The sequence below is a fragment of the Cololabis saira genome, chromosome 9, assembly GCF_033807715.1.
Source record: "Cololabis saira isolate AMF1-May2022 chromosome 9, fColSai1.1, whole genome shotgun sequence".
Lineage (NCBI taxonomy): Eukaryota > Metazoa > Chordata > Actinopteri > Beloniformes > Belonidae > Cololabis > Cololabis saira.
The window spans coordinates 19,307,933-19,323,748 of NC_084595.1; the positions used below are offsets into that span (position 1 = coordinate 19,307,933).

Here is a 15,816-nt window from a genome sequence, read left to right on the forward strand (position 1 = left end):
GAGAGACTAATGGATCGCTGCAATTCGCCAAAACAACTGGATTCCATGCACCGAAACGTGGATTTGCGTTTCCTGTTTTGTATCAGGTAATGTTGGATTTTTGGGTAGCTAACGTTAAACGGTCAAATCATAAAGTTCGGTGTCCTCATCACTTTAATTTTGCCAACAAATCCTGTCTTGAAGTAGGACCAAGCGTCAAGACTTTTGTAAGCCTTCAAGCTTTGTTTCGTGTATTTCCCCGGCGTAGAAATTAAGTACATATAAATATCAGGAAACTGGATTAGTGGCCAAATATTAATGTCCATGGACCACTGGTTCTTCGAGTAACTGTATGGGTCACTGTCAAGTCCAACTGCCTTTAATTTAAGCCGATAATCGGCTGTTATTCCAACTTTTCCACAGTTTCCCCTACTAGTTGCAGCCATTTTTGCTGATGTTTTGCCACTCAGTGCAAGTAAAGCCTGAGATATACTTGCTGTTTGTGCTTGCGTTCGCTCCGTTCGAGTGCACCACCAACCGCAGTGTCGCTCGCGTAGTACGCGAGGAGAGCGCGTCGTACTGGTGGTGACTGATAGGGGGCAGTAAGCAGAGCAACAGTTGGAAAAGTGATTAAGTATTTAGTAGTAGTGGTAGTAGTAGCGGTAGTAGCAGATTAAAACAACAAACAAGTTAACAGGACACCATTGGATGATCTCCTAAAACCGAGACCAACAATTTGTAGATTTTCCAAATAGCAACAGTAACTAAGGGTGAGCGGGGATACCCCGTAGGTCAGTTAAACATGCCATATGCCGTCAGCTGTTGTAGTTGATTTGTTGAACATCATATTCACATCAGGGCTGAGACAGTTATGTGGTAGCTATGTCAAAACCCTTCGATTTAGCTGTGAAGCAAAGCTGCGCACAAACAAATCTATTTGATTTAAGTGTCGGGAAAGCATTATCATGGTGAATGCCTCTGAAGCCTCTCTCGTCTCTTTCATTCGCTCACAACACATTTTGAACAGCAGATAAGATGGTATCAAATCTTTGTGAAGGACGGAGCAGCCCGCTCTAATGAAGGCGTGGGTGGGCATGTCGTTCCTTCTGGCTTTGTTTCCAGATCTGAATCTAGAAATGGATCATGTTGTTTCAGAGAGAAAAAAAAATTAAATCAAGCTGATTTTCACAATGTTTACTATTGTTTTCCAACAATCTTTCCCCTCATCAACCCAAACAAAGCGTGGAGGCCTCAGAAGATTTTTCAGGGGGAATAATAATGAGAACCCTGTTTATGTTGTCCTTTTAACAGTGACACCTTAATCATTCTGTTACTGCAGTGAAGTCCGGTTGGATAAAGGGATTAAACGTCCTGCTCCCTCAGAATATTGCTCTTGTGTTTCATAGTTTAAACCTGAATGGACAGTTTGAGCTGGCGAGACGACAAAGAAGCTTCAAGTTCTCCGGCTACAGAAAGCTTTTTCAGCAAAGTCCCCAAAAGAAAGGATGATTTCTTTTTTTCCATTTTCTCCTGACCTTGTAAGTGTTTTCGTGCAAAGATGGTAGTCTCAGCTTCGCTCGTGCATGTAATGCAGAAGCGGAAGTGTGAACAAAAGTTTTTAAAAGATGGGTCCGGGGTCCGGACCCTGCGGTCTGCTGACACTCTGCGCTTACCAAGTAGGTGGAGTCGGTTGAATCCTGCATTTGTCCGGGGCCGTTGCTCTTGTTGATTTTCCTGCTCAGCCTTATGCTGAGTCGTATGACATGTGTTTGCCTCAGTTTGTGGTCCCGGCCCTGCTGTGCTCCGGCTCCCGTCTGCTTCAGTGACTCTCTGTTACGGCACTGCTAACAGTCAGCATTGTTCAGAAATAAATGCTGGCTTTGATCTGCATCAGGGATACGTTACAGTACAGAAATAGGCGGGGGGTTCAGGGGGGTAAGGAATCATTCTTGTTGGATAAAATGGAGGAAAAAGGTAACGTTACTCTAAACTGCACGATTTACATGTCCATTATTGATCCAGCATTTCTTTTTTTAATGGAAAGACTTATTAGTTCACGCTGACATTTAACTTTGCTTAAACTGCCTGAAGGTAGGAGTTGTGTAATATCTAGTGCGGGGGTAAAAGTCAAACACAATAGTTCTATAGTTGATAGAAATATTAATGCTGGTCCTTTTGGGTCCCAAAATGATCCCAAACATCCGGGGACAAGGTGTTCGCCACTCGGGAGGTGTGAATACCCAAAAAGTCATGATCATTCTTATCTCAAAGATAACAACGGCTTGCAGTGCTGTTAGAAACTACTGCGATTGGTTTTGAGTCGGCTTGGGGGGGTCTGGGACAGACCGCCACGACTAACCAGAGGACACCATCTGGACTGCTTCTGTAGATGGGTCCTCTGGTCGAGGGCCCTTGGGCTCCGACCAGTGACCAAGTTGACTTACCTGACCACTTTGCCCAGTCTCCTCGGCTGCTTGGCCGGGGCTTAGACTGAGAGACCATCGGTCCCTGCGGCACTCCGCTAGTCCTCGTTTTTAGCATCACTTGAGGATGAGGATGTCTATACTGATTTGATCTTAATGAATGTTAGCTGAAATTAGTTGACATTGTAAATCAACCGAGTTGAAATGGCTTACTGGGGGTGTCTGAGGTTAGGAGGGCAAGTTCCAACCGACTCTTCGTTTTGATCATTTGTCCAGTTTTGGATACATTGGGATTGGACCAAGAGTCTTCAAAGGCCACATCAGAACAAGCCCCGGGTTTTCTGAAGTGTTACGATGTAAATGAGACACTGTGGGACCTGACACAGCCGTTGCGTATAGAAGCCAGGCTTAATGGACATTCCTCCATCCCTTCATCCGAAGGGTTTCTGTTTGTCTCTGGAAATCGTAGCTCGTCGACCATATTATGTAACTACTTGCCTGACAAAACACATGATTTTAGTTACAACTAAGCATCGTAGGCACATTTCAAATCTTTTAAAGACCTAACAAGTTTTATTTACCTCCAGTCATAATAGATGGATTGTTTTCACAAGCCAAAGTCAGATGAGACGTATTTTTTCAGTTTCTTCAGGAAATTTGAACTGTGTCCATCGTTGCTGTGCTTTTTATGCTCCCGCTCTAGGCAGAAAATAAAACCACAGTGACTCAGGAAACGGGCACATTGGTGTGTGGATGTTACCAAACCATCCACAGACCACCCACTTCTGCTTTCGGATTCTCACTTTGTGACGTTCTACGAGAATTTCATCTTGACTGGCAGCTTTTCGTCTGCGGCCTTCGCGTGCTGCAGCCGGCAGCTGACGCCTGGCTTTTCAGCCTCGAAGCCTTGGTGACCTTTGTGTGTGCCTGGTTAGAGTACAGCCACAGGTCTGCCCATCCTCTCAGCAGGGGCTTCAGTTTGGTTTATCAGTCTCGAGGACTGGCCTGTGGGTTGTTAAGATAAAACGATGGCCGGACGCAGAAAGGTTAAGGATGCTTCCACCGTTGTTTCTCCCATGTTGACTGCTCAACCCCCATTTTGTTTTGTACGGATAAAATATCCAGTTCTTCAAGTGACAACAGTTATTTTGTTTCTGCCTTGCAAATAAAAGTGACTTGGGGAATAGCATTGCTGCCATCAGCAGCACAGCTTCTGGCATCAGGGTTAAAAATTTGCATCCACCAACAGCACTGTATCTGTGCCAGTGACTATAATCAGCATAGGAGCCGTGGTGGTGGGTAAACAAAGGGAGCATTTCATAAAAGGTTGAATTCTTCTGGTAAAAAGAAAACAACAGCAACATTTTTACTTGGGTCAGATGATGTAAAAACCTTTTAAGCTGCCAGGATTTATTTGAAACAAGTAATAAATTAGTGTTTCTGTCATCACACTTGCATCTGTCCCATTCACAGCTACTCCTCATCACTGAATAAAAATCAAGTCTGTTGCTCGATTATTATTCAGTAACAAATCTCTTATGAGACTTTCTGGCTAATTGTAGATTGCCGAGACATAAACAGACCCGGGTCCAGTCCCCATCACAGCACCAACACCCAGGCTTTGTGTGCCGGTGTTCGTACGGCTGCAGCCAAGCACCAACATTCCCACTTCCATGCAGTTCCTTGCCTGACCAAAGGGGGCTGCCTCCGAGTTAGATGTCCAACTTTGCAGCAGAAATAAACACATTTACAGTCTGGTTGAAAAAAACTGTATTGCTCCCCATAGCAACTGCACAGAGGTTGTTTTTTTTAATGTTCTTTCTTGATCATTAGTATTTATTTATTTTGTACCTCATCAGGTAGTTTTGGCTGTTTCTCAATGTCCGTTCTTGTGCAACGTCTTGATCTGCAGTGGAAGTTCTGTTCACATTCTCAAGTCTGTACCTCATAAAGCCTGGTCCAAATCCCCGAATTAGTACTTCCCATGAGATGATTGTCATGAAAGGATGGATCCAATCGAGACATGTAGACTTGAGATGGAAAAGTGCCCCAGAATGCATTTTGCAGCAAAAAAAAAAGTGATACAAGAAGAGAATGAAAATAAAGTTATAGCTATTTTAAGTTTTAAGATGTTCTCATGCGACAATATAGTTATAACTTTGTGTTTGTGTGAAAGTTATAAAGATCAAACAGTTTTTTCTTTTCCATGTAGTCCCTGCCGACATACAAAAGCCTAAGATCTATTTAATTGAATTGAGAGGTGGCCGTTATCTAAAACAACAAAGCTACCAATAATAAGGTGTGTGATCTTTTGATTGGTAGCTGTCACCTCTTTTGTTGACTAGCGCTGTATTGGCTTCTGAGCTGTGAATAAAGACCCAACAGAGCATGATGGCACACATTTTAAGGAGTATACGGTTTGTTGTGTTGTTAATTTTACCATCAGACCGTTGGGACTGGCTGTGGGTTGGTCTGGAGGAGTCAGTCGTCGACGCATCGGTGCTAAAAACATTTAAATGATGACTAATCATTGCTAAAGAAAGTGATCTGTTATTGCGTACGTCAGGTATTATTTACAGAACAATATCTGCTGACGTCGAGGGCCAAGTGTTTAACTTTGGGTGCTAGTTGCTGTTCTCTGTTCAGTTTTGCATGTCTCATAGTTGTTTTAAAGAAGTAGAATACAGGAAGTCACAAGTTGACTCTGACAAAGTAAAAGGGAACCAAAAGTGCCTCTTTTTACCTCTTAATGTGCTCCCAGCAGAAAGTTGTTCTTTTTTAGGGCCCGAGCACTTACAGTGTGAAGGCCCTATTGTATCTGTAGGAATTTTTTTTTCTTTATTATTATTCTTTCTTTCTTCTGACGAAAGGAGGGCCTTTTTGCCCCCCTAAACGTGCCCCAAAAGTCACCAAATTTTGCACGCAAGTCAGGCCTGGCGAAAAATTTGATATTTCATGGTTTGCATTAATGGGCGTGGCAAAATGGCTCAACAGCGCCCCCTAGAAAACTTTGTGCCTTAAGCCCCACAATACGGTTTGACGTACATGCACGAAAATCAGTACACACCTGTATCATGTCGCAGCTTAAAGAAAAGTCTCTTGGCGTCATGTCCGAAACCGAACAGGAAGTCGGCCATTTTCAATTAATAGTGTAATTTTGGCGCAATTTATGCCATTCCTTCGGCAGTTAACTCATTGACTGCCAGCCATTTTCAGAGCAGAGAGCTCCATACTGCCAGAGTTTTTGGGCATTTTGGCTGATGTTCAAAGACCCACAGAATATTGAGTTTTAGGAGTACATAAACATTGAAACTACATCAAGAAACTTTAGACTCTCGTGAACATCAGGGAAAAAAAAGTTAGTGTTTATCATTTTCTGTTCTTTAGATATCAGCAGTAGAATAGGGTGGTTTCAGCGAAAAAACACATGGTTTGGACCAGAAAAAAAAAAGAAGCTGCCGGTATTTCTCTGTGTCGTCTCTCTGTTGTCTCGCCATTTCTCTTCTGCACGTCTTCCTTCTTCCTCTTCTTCTTCCTCTTCTATTAATCGCGTAATTTTGGCGCAATTTATGCCTTTCCTTCGGCAGTTAATACGGCCCGAACCGCAACGTGCACCAAGTTGTGTTATACATCAAAATGTGCGTCTCCATCCTGCGACAACGCGCATTACTTTTCTCAGTCAAAAGCGTTACCATGGCGACACTAGACGCCAAAAAGCGCGCCCCCCCCCCCCCCTCATCTGATTGGTCCATATTTGATAGTTCCCCAAAAGTCACCAAATTTTGCATGTAAGCCAGGGCTGGCGATAAATTTGATATTTCATGGTTTGCATTAATGGGCATGGCCTGATGGCTCAACAGCGCCCCCTAGAAAACCTTTCTCTGCCATAACTTTTGAAAGGATTGTGATAAAGACATGTGGGTGGTGTCATCGGACTCGGTATTGAGTCCTTGACCTTCATTGGCCTGAATTAGCCCCGCCCCTTCTTCTGATTGGTTGTCCCTATTTTCTGCTATAACTTTTGAATGGTTTGACATAGGAAGTCGTGGGTGGTGTCATTTCTGATATGCTTATGGGGGGCGGTGGCCATGAGTGCGAGGGCCCGTTCATCGCTGCTTGCAGCTTTAATTGTCATTTTTATCTTAATGGAACTATAGTCTGTCCATCCAAAGACCTGTTTAGGTTACTTACGTGTATAATCCAGCTGTAATGATGCCTGGGTGACGATTTACAAGTGCTGCATCTCGAGGCCTTTCCCTGGAAAACAGAACTTTTCGCTTTTATCAGAGTCTGCAGCAGGCAGTGGTGTAATCTTTCTGTTTCGGAGGTCTGTACTGTATATTGTTGGGATTGTTCCAGTTTCTTATCTCAGACGGGCAGAGCTACTGGTTAGAGAGAGCTGGACTGTTGAGTACACCGCTGCCAGACACAAGCTCCGTTATAAATGTCAAATCCTGAGCCTTTCAGGTCTTCTCTCCTTTGATTTCTATCATGTGTGTCTCAGACGAACGCAGCATCTTGTCTGTCCGTGGTTCTTTTTCTGATTCAATTTTCTGAAGAAAAAAAAGAAAAGCGAGAAGCGTTGTTGTGAGTCAGAGCTTGAAAGTGGCAGTAATTGTCATTACTCAGATTTTGTCAGGCTAATTTTCTTTCTGACCATCCATATTAAATTTGTTCCAGTTCTTAATTTTAATCAGTGTGTTGAGCTTTACAATCAGAGGTAAAGTCGATTTGTTTTACCTTTTTATTTACTCCATCAAACAGATTAGAGTTCAGGGTCTTTTTATGTTTTTCCATTGAGATCAAAGCTGCAGATGTCCAAGCTCTGTTCCCTGTGGAGCTGATACTCTGCAGCCATTGGCTTGTCTGCATTTAACGGACCCGTATTACCGATGGGCCGATGGGTATTGATGTGTTTGTATTAATTCTAAGGGATCGTTAATCATTGATTTGATGAATCAACGCAGATTGATGGGTTGTTGCGCCTGTAATTTGGAATGCTCATCCCAAAATTGATTGGGCGCTCCTGAGAGGTTCAGTCCATGTGCCTTGGGTACATGATTTGAGTCGGTACAGGATCATGGAGTGCAGTAAAGCCCACAAAATGATTCTGAAGCCTACTTTGTGCTCTATTTTTGTACGTTCGTACATCTGTCTAGTCCAAACATGGCTACCTTGCATAGCCCATGCATCATTTATGTTTGTATGTTTGTTAATCAACACACCCTCCAGTGGGCAGTGATGAGTCAACTATTAATATATCATGATTCATTTGTGTGTGTGTATGTATGTGCTATCAAGCGATTAAAAAAATTGAGAGATTAATTAGTTAAGATCTGTAATTAATTAATCTCACCTAAAAATTGCTGAGAAAAGCCCTCAACTTGAGGTTTTTTCCTTTTTAAATTCATTACATTATTGTGGCAGATCAAAAGATTGATTGCAGTCCTAGCCATCTACATTTACTTGGCAAGAACATCTGCGCACATCGGTCGCAGATGTGCGTATGCGCGCTGTGGTCTGTGGAGTTTAGTTTGGGGAAGAGCGTTGCTGTGTTTCGATAAACCCACTAATTTGACACCCCTAATATATATGTGTTAATTCTGAGTTTGAAGAAGCAAAAACAGTGGTCTGAATAGACCACTGAACGAAAGTCGATATATAAACAGTTTTCATTCACTTTGCGTGTGAAACAGACAACAGACTTAATTTTTATTGCTTTAGGATTTCAACCATTTTTCTTCTTTGTCATTTGCTCAAAGTGTTGTAGTGTTGTAAATGTATCAGCCGACTCAACACTGCCCCTATGAATTTGGTGATATTGCACCATTTTGTCCGTGTTCGTAAACACCTAGCTGCCGGACAAGAGACAGATGAAATCGTGGCAGGTTAGAACCGAACGTTGGACTTTAAGAAGGTGTTTAAAGTTAAGTCAAGATGAACATCTTCAAAATTAATTAATTTAAAATGTTGAAACCTCCAGATACCCAGAAGTGCCTCCTGACATGGTGAATTCTTGCACTCCTCGCGTGTCAACAAATCAAGTCTCTAACAAGGGGAAGGGGGACTAATCCTTAGAGATGTTGCCAGAGAAGAACATCTCATTGACATCGGACACACTGAGATAAAATTGCATCAAATGGTGAATGTTAAATGGAATAGCAGCTTGACTCCGAGTTCAAGCAGAGGGCAGCCCTGCGGTGCGGGCAAAATGAGTTACTAAAGCCTTCAGTCTCCAGTAATTGTGTTTACTGCCACAGATGCCACTCTGGTGCATCCAGAAGGACAGGAGAAACCTTAGCTGTCTTTATATTCTGTTGCCGCTCACGTTCCCGCTGTCTTTTATGTCAAACTTGTTGTTTTGATGCTGGTCACGGCAAGACGAGCTTTCACAGATCCAAGGACATTAAACGGCGCAAAACATTTGGGGAGACGTTATGTTCCCCCCTGACATTAATCATCAACATAATCTTGAACTGCATCAAACATGACGGTCATGGACGGCTGCCAAGTCAGAATGTATTGGTAGTATTATTGGTTAATAAGATGATTGATTGGCAGTGACTTTGAGCACATGATTATCAATGGTCACAATTATTTCAATTAAAACAACAACAACAAAGATTCATTTGACATGAGCAGAACAGTTTTATTTTCAGAAGGAAGTGAAATAAATGTTTTCCAACATAAGAATGAGTATCTTAAGTCTCATTATTCAGAGTGATCTGTTTCTGGCCTGCAGTCAAGTGTGCAATCTCTTCTCCAAATACCCTCATATATCCATGGCACCATGCACTTATGACACCACAACAATGGAATCGAACGTGGGCTCTGCCAACAGACGGAGAAGGTTGCCAGTGCTAAATTTGTCTGTGTGTGGGGTTTTTACCCAGAAGGGAAGCTGGCTTGAAGTCAGACTTGTTCAGAAATGGCTGAGGGGGAATGGATGACAAATCGTTCTCCTCATGTACTTGATCCTATTTAAGACATAAAAATCATCAGCTTGACTTAAGCCACAAGTATAAACTTTTTCTCAAATTATTTGTTTGTTTTTGTAAAAGTGAATACGAATTTCCAGTTGAAAAATCTCTGTCGGGAGGTTGTATCTGGTATTGATGACTGACATCATCTTTCTTTTTTTTGTGCCATCAAAATACCACTTGTACACAAAAGAAAAGCTCTCATTTCAACCAGGTCTCTAAAACTCTGCTATTAGGGGCTGGATTTTAGGGGGCGGAGCTAGGCAGTTTTGCAGCCCCCCAAAAAACATGATGGGGTTGTTTTATGTCAAAGTCTTCCTGTTTCTGTTTATTTATTTATTTTCCTCACTTTAAATACCAAAATAGGTATTACATAAACTGAGGGAACCCTTGAATGATGGTGTCATGGGAGCTTTTTCTGGGAAGAAGATTTGAAGTAAATGTTGAACGGTCACCAAACCTGTCCTGTCCTCATCTGACGTGAGTTTAATCTCTTCTGAGGACTGACTGTCAGACCCCTTTAATGTCCTAGAGGTTTTGCCGACTTTCTGAGAGGGCTCGAACTTAACTGTCAGTGGTCTTTAGCTTCAGTCCCCCGTTGCATCGGCCTGGAAGTGGGCGAAGATGTCTTTGGTGTAACCTTGGGTGGAAACTCTGTTATCTACCAGGTGGTCAGATGTGGACGGAGGTTCGGAGGTCCGGTTCTTGTGCAGGAGTTTACACCAAGCAAGTCATTTTGTGTTGCTTTCAATTTCTGAAGTCAGACAAGATTATGAGCAGCTTGATGAAGCAGATTGATGAGAAATGCTGCTTGTGTCTCCATCACTGAATGCTTATCTGTGATCTCTGTAAGCTCTCTGACTTCTGTGAAATCTTCCTACAACCATTAAAAGACACTTTGGAGAGAAGTTGGCATGTGGAACGAACGGCTAAATAAACTGAGTCAACCATTCCCAAGGGAGGAGAAGTGTAAAATTCAAATCAGCCACGGATGTTTATCTGTTTATACTCCATCAGTTATCCCAACATCTGAAAGTAAGGCATTAACTTCACACTTCACTGATTCAGTGCAGCGCCGTGTGTCTCCTTTTCCTCATCTATTGATCACAGCAACAGTATGCTGCCTTATTAACTGGTCAGGCAGCCAGCAAGTTAACTTTTCATATATTTACTTGAAAAAAAGTCTCAGTTTTTGACTTAACCCCCAAAAAACAGGAAACGTGTGGGCTTCAGGGATTGGCTGATATGTGACACCAGTTCCATTTCAGCGTTGCCTTAAAAACCTTTTTAGGTAATATGATTGGTATTGTTTACTGCAATTGTTGTGTGACTTAGCTCAGGTTAAGCTCTTTCTCATGTATGAATAAACATATGCAAATAAAAATGGCCTTACAAAACATTTAGTCTAGTATAACATTTCAAGATTCAAGTATTGACCCTTTGAACCCTAAGCCTACTCTGCTCATCCTTGCAACGTCCCCAGATCTGGGGACTTCAGGGTTATGAGGTTATGAACAGAAGAAGAAGAGCATTCCCTGAATTGTAATGACCGTTTACTTGTTGTATAGCCACATTTAACTGTTAACCACAGTGGTGCAGCTCGGTTTGGGTCGGTACCGGACAGGTTATAATAGTGTCTGTAGCTACCTCTGCTACGTGACAGCACAACATCTGATCAATGAAAGCCGTGAAGAAGAACACAACTCAGTTAAAGGACAACCAGCAAATTGTGGTCTTTCTTCATGGCAAAAAAAATGCGACACCCATAATCGAACAACCTCCGTGAGTTTAAATCATATGTCATACCGGGAACCTCTGGATGAGTTAAACATGCAATCAAAAATATCTCTACAGCAAACATGTGACTCTTAAAAGACCTACTTTCAGCCTGAAACGTAAACGCTGTTGAGGATCATGGCAGAAAGTTCAGGAGTTCAATTCCGGACACGAAACAAGATTTTTAGGGCCAAAATCAGCATCTACACATACCGAAATTACATTTCCATTGTTGTTATTCTCAGGGATTTCATGCTCCTTTCATGGATTTCCTGCTTCAGCTTTGTTGACGTAATAAACGGCGTAGGGTCATGCCTCTCCGGTGCCCTCCAGCTGGTGGAAAAGCAACCCAGTTCTCTTCCTGTTTGAAACTGGCTCCAGCTCCGGCCTAGCACCGGCCTTTATCTCCACGTCTTTTGGTCCACCTTAAAGGGGACCTATTATGGCATCTAATACCTATTTTAAACAGGCCTTGAATGTCTTAAAAACAAGGTTTTAATTGTTTTTGCTAAATAAATTAGAAATTCAGCCTCTGAACCATGTCTTTATCTTCCCATTCCTTAACCTCATTATCTATGCAGGATTCTGAGTGGGCGGGGAGGCTATGATAATGAGGCCTGTGCTGATTGGCTGCCTGAATGACGCGATACACCGCTACGAAATAATTACGGAAGCTCCGGCCGGCGGAGTTAGTTGTGGACGTGGTTTCACGCATCGGAGGCCAACCTATGTAAATCGCATTTTCGTTACGTAACGAAAGGGAGCAGAATCTGAACGGCTCGTAGAAGCCACATCACACTGGATGGCTCATCCGGGCGGCTGTACAGAGACTGCAGAATTTGGTTGCTTTCCTCCTTTTCTGAGTTGGCAGGCTGAGGGGACCATTTTATATATAAACGTGTTTTTCATAATAGGTCCCCTTTAAATCCTTTGTACTCCAACAGGATAGTGCTGTCAATTTTTGTTTATGTTTGTAGCTTTTGATGATGGAAACTCAAAGAATGACATCCTGTCTTAGAACCAAACTGTACTGTACTGCCCAGTGGAAATGGGCTACATGAGATCCACTGAACTCAATTGAATGCCTTGAAGTGAAAAGTGTTCAGTCATGTTCTTGTGGAAATCTGACATTTTCAACCACCGACGGGGGCTGCTGATACATGACAACGAACTCTGCAGTTTTCCTCCGTTACTGCCGTTGCTTTCTGGCTTTCTTTCAGGTTTTTCTCTGATTCCGGTTCATCTTCATCCTTGGCTCTGTCGGTAGATAATGAGGTTGCTTGTGTTACATTTACCAACACCTGTCTCACCTCTGGCAACCACAACCTTGCTTGACGTGCAGGTCAGAGTTTTCCGAGTGGGATTTTCCGGCGTAAAACAAGGCCATACTCCCAACACGATACATTTCACACAGTAACTTTTGCAAAGCAATAGAGGATGGCTAACTGTGCTAGCGCCTTGGCTTCTCTACCCGCCAAAGCAAAACAGGAACTTTATTTTGTCACATCAGTGAGGATTTGCAATGTTGTTTCATTTTCTTACATATTACATATTAACGTTACGTTAAATTTAAAGTCTCCCTTTGGAAGTCTGTTTTTACTATACATATGTATAAACCTATATTAAAAATGACAAAAAAGTGCATTAATGAATCAGTTTTCTCGGTCAAGTACTGAACTTGTTTGTTTGAATGTTGAGTTGGCGTGAGTCACTAAGGGCGCTCTCTCCCATCTGCAGGGCTGCCTTTGCCCTGACAAAGCCGCTCAAGATGAACATGGTGAAAAGGATCATGGGGCGGCCGAGGCAGGAGGAGTGCAGCCCCCAGGACAACGCCCTCGGCCTGATGCACCTGCGGCGCCTCTTCTCAGAGCTGTGCCACCCTCCTCGCCACATGACCCAGAAGGAGCAGGAGGAGAAGCTCTACATGATGCTTCCGGTGTTTAACAGGGTGAGTCGATGTTGGCCGCGCTCCTCTGTGATGTGAATGAAAATCAGAGACCAGGTAGGGCTGGGCGATATATCGAGATTTTAATATATATCGATATATTTTCAAACACGATATGGTACGAGACAATATCGTTTATATCGATTTAAAAAAAAAAAAAAAAAAAAAAAATTATGATTTTGATATAGCTTATTTTGTGACAAATTGACCTGAATGTTTTATTTGAGATTTGCACAAATGTTTTGTTATTTGCACAACTGTCAACCTCAGTGGAAAAGTCTGCCTGTTACTGTCTACATTGTATTAATTGCACAGTGTATTTTAATTTAATTGTTATGCAGGAAAGGGATATTTGTTTTATTTTATTCAAGAAGCATTTTTATTCTATATATGCAGGCAGTTTATTTTTATTTCATTTGTTTTATACATTTTGATATTGTGCAGACCTCTGTTAACAAAGGTACCTGTGTGACATTTGGCACGAGGCTTTGTATTAAAACTGACTGTTTTTTTAAGGGTTTGCCTCAGAAAAAAATGAAGCTAACAGAGATGCTATGCTATAATGCTTTGGGGGAAACCCCAATTAAGGCACAGAAAAAATATCGAGATATATATCGAGTATCGCCATTCAGGTAGAAAATATCGAAGATATGACTTTTGGTCCATATCGCCCAGCCCTAACACCAGGTCTCTTTCTTGGTTTTGATTTTAGTCTCATTATTCTAAAGCATTAAACTAAAGCGTGTTCTCACACACAAACATCTTGAAGGCCTGTTTACACCTGGTGTTAACATCCATCCTTGTTAGTCCATATGAAACACGGGTCAGTCCCATGCTCAAGTACGCTGGGCGGAGGAGTTTTGCAGCCACGTCGGGGATCACAGAGTTTCCCACAGGAATGAATGGACTAGCCAACGTATCCCTGAGTAGACAGAAGCAAGTGTGTCCATGTGTACAGGTGTAAAGACATGCAGGATGCATTTGAGGACGCATTGAGATCGGATCATTCACGTTCGGAGGTGGTCTGAGACGCGAAGCCTTTTTTATTCTTTCAGCAGCTTGTATCCCGGCCTGCAATGACGGATAGCCTACATCTTCTGTGTAGGCGGGAGGACAGTCATTCACAAAACAATGGCACCAAAGCAAAACCAGAAATAACACAAACTGCATCACAGACACATCCGTGACGTTTGGATCTGTCTACCTTTGGTTCTTCTTTTTTTAACTTTCTAAAATAATTCCTTTTCTGCTTTGTTACTCTGAGGCTTTCCCAAGTTGTTGGATGTTTTATCGTTGCCATTATTGTTGTAAATATATGGTTCACCTGTTATATAAGGCAAACACATAGACTTACATAAAGGACCTGCTGTTTCTTCTGGGAACTGGACGAGTGTAGTTCGGTAAAAAAACAACACATTTAGTAGAAATCAAGTTCCTGTTTGTTTGCATGTCGGGCGGGAAGAGATGTATGATCACTAGTGGTCACTTGAGACGTGTGGAGGCAGATGTTAGTGCCAGGTGTAAACAAGCGTGCTCAGAGCTGTTCACTTGTAAACAGACCACTTACGTATTGATACCAGGTGCAAGATCTATAAAACAGAACGATAAAGGTAAAAATGGTCAAATATTGAAATCCATGAATAGGATTATATTGCAAATGTTTTCCCCACCAGAGAAGAAAAGGACCACAGGGCTCAGGCCTCGCTCCAGTCCTCCTTCACGTTGCAGCGACAGCGTGATATGCCAGTTTGTTTCTCAGGCGCTGCTGCAGGCAGCCCGGTTGAGTGTTTCTCATCAAACTGAAGTGCCGCACCAAGAGTCTCTTAGCTTGTCAGCTAATAACCCTGCAGCGGCTGTGATTCGCTCACTGGTGGGATAATTCATGTCAGAATTTGAAACTAAAGTGCTCCGGGTACAGAAGGACATCAGGCCACATCCAACTTTCATGTCAGATTTATTGAATAAATAAATACACGATGAGCTTTTGTTTGGTGGAGTGTAGTTTGTCTTTGAGCTGCTCCCTCAAAGGCTCGGCTTGTGTCGTTCAGGCAGAGTCAGGAAAAGATGAGAGGAAGTGGTTGTTATCAACTTTTTATTTCATATTGGTATTTTATATAGACGATATATAAAATCTTAGTTTCTCTTGTGAGGTAATATCAGTGTAGTCATTCTCAGATCGTCTTCCTCCTCTCCCTCCGTTCGCTTCATCAAGGTGGGCTGCAGACTTGCTTGCAACATCCCTGCAATTTTGCCAGCTTAGCAACTGTATCTAAGTAATTTAGAAAAGCAAACTGCAACCAAAGTTAATGTGGTGATGTGTTGAACACTTCATGTGGAGAAATCGTAGCGTCGCCTGAACAACGGTGGTACCGGAGGCAGTTGCTTTCCGTTGTTCATCTGTCTTTCCTCCCGAGCAGCTGCAGCCTGACTAGGGCTGGGCGGTATGGACCAAAAGTCATATCTCGATATTTTTTAGCTGAATGGCGATACTCGATATATATCGATATTTTTTCTGTGCCATAATTGGGGTTTCCCTCAAAGCATTATAACATAGCATCTCTGTTAGCATCTCTGTTAGCATCTTTGTTAGCATCTCTGTTAGCATCTCTGTTAGCTTCATTTTTTTCTGAGGCAAACCCTTAAAAAACAGTCAGTTTTAATACAAAGCCTTGTGCCAAATGTCACACAGGTTCCTTTATTAACAGAGATCTGC

General features: G+C 42.4%; 1 protein-coding gene across 5 annotated transcripts in view; it reads left to right on the forward strand.

Moving 5' to 3' along the window:
- The window catches only part of wdfy3 (WD repeat and FYVE domain containing 3), a 118,304-nt gene that overhangs the window by 16,374 nt on the left and 86,114 nt on the right, over positions 1-15,816 (forward strand). For all 5 annotated transcript variants that reach the window (XM_061730681.1, XM_061730678.1, XM_061730680.1 and 2 more), the window contains exon 2: positions 12,896-13,106. In XM_061730681.1, coding sequence (XP_061586665.1) covers positions 12,927-13,106 — 180 coding nt within the window. In that variant the 5' untranslated portion in view covers positions 12,896-12,926. The remainder of the gene's footprint in view (positions 1-12,895; positions 13,107-15,816) is intronic.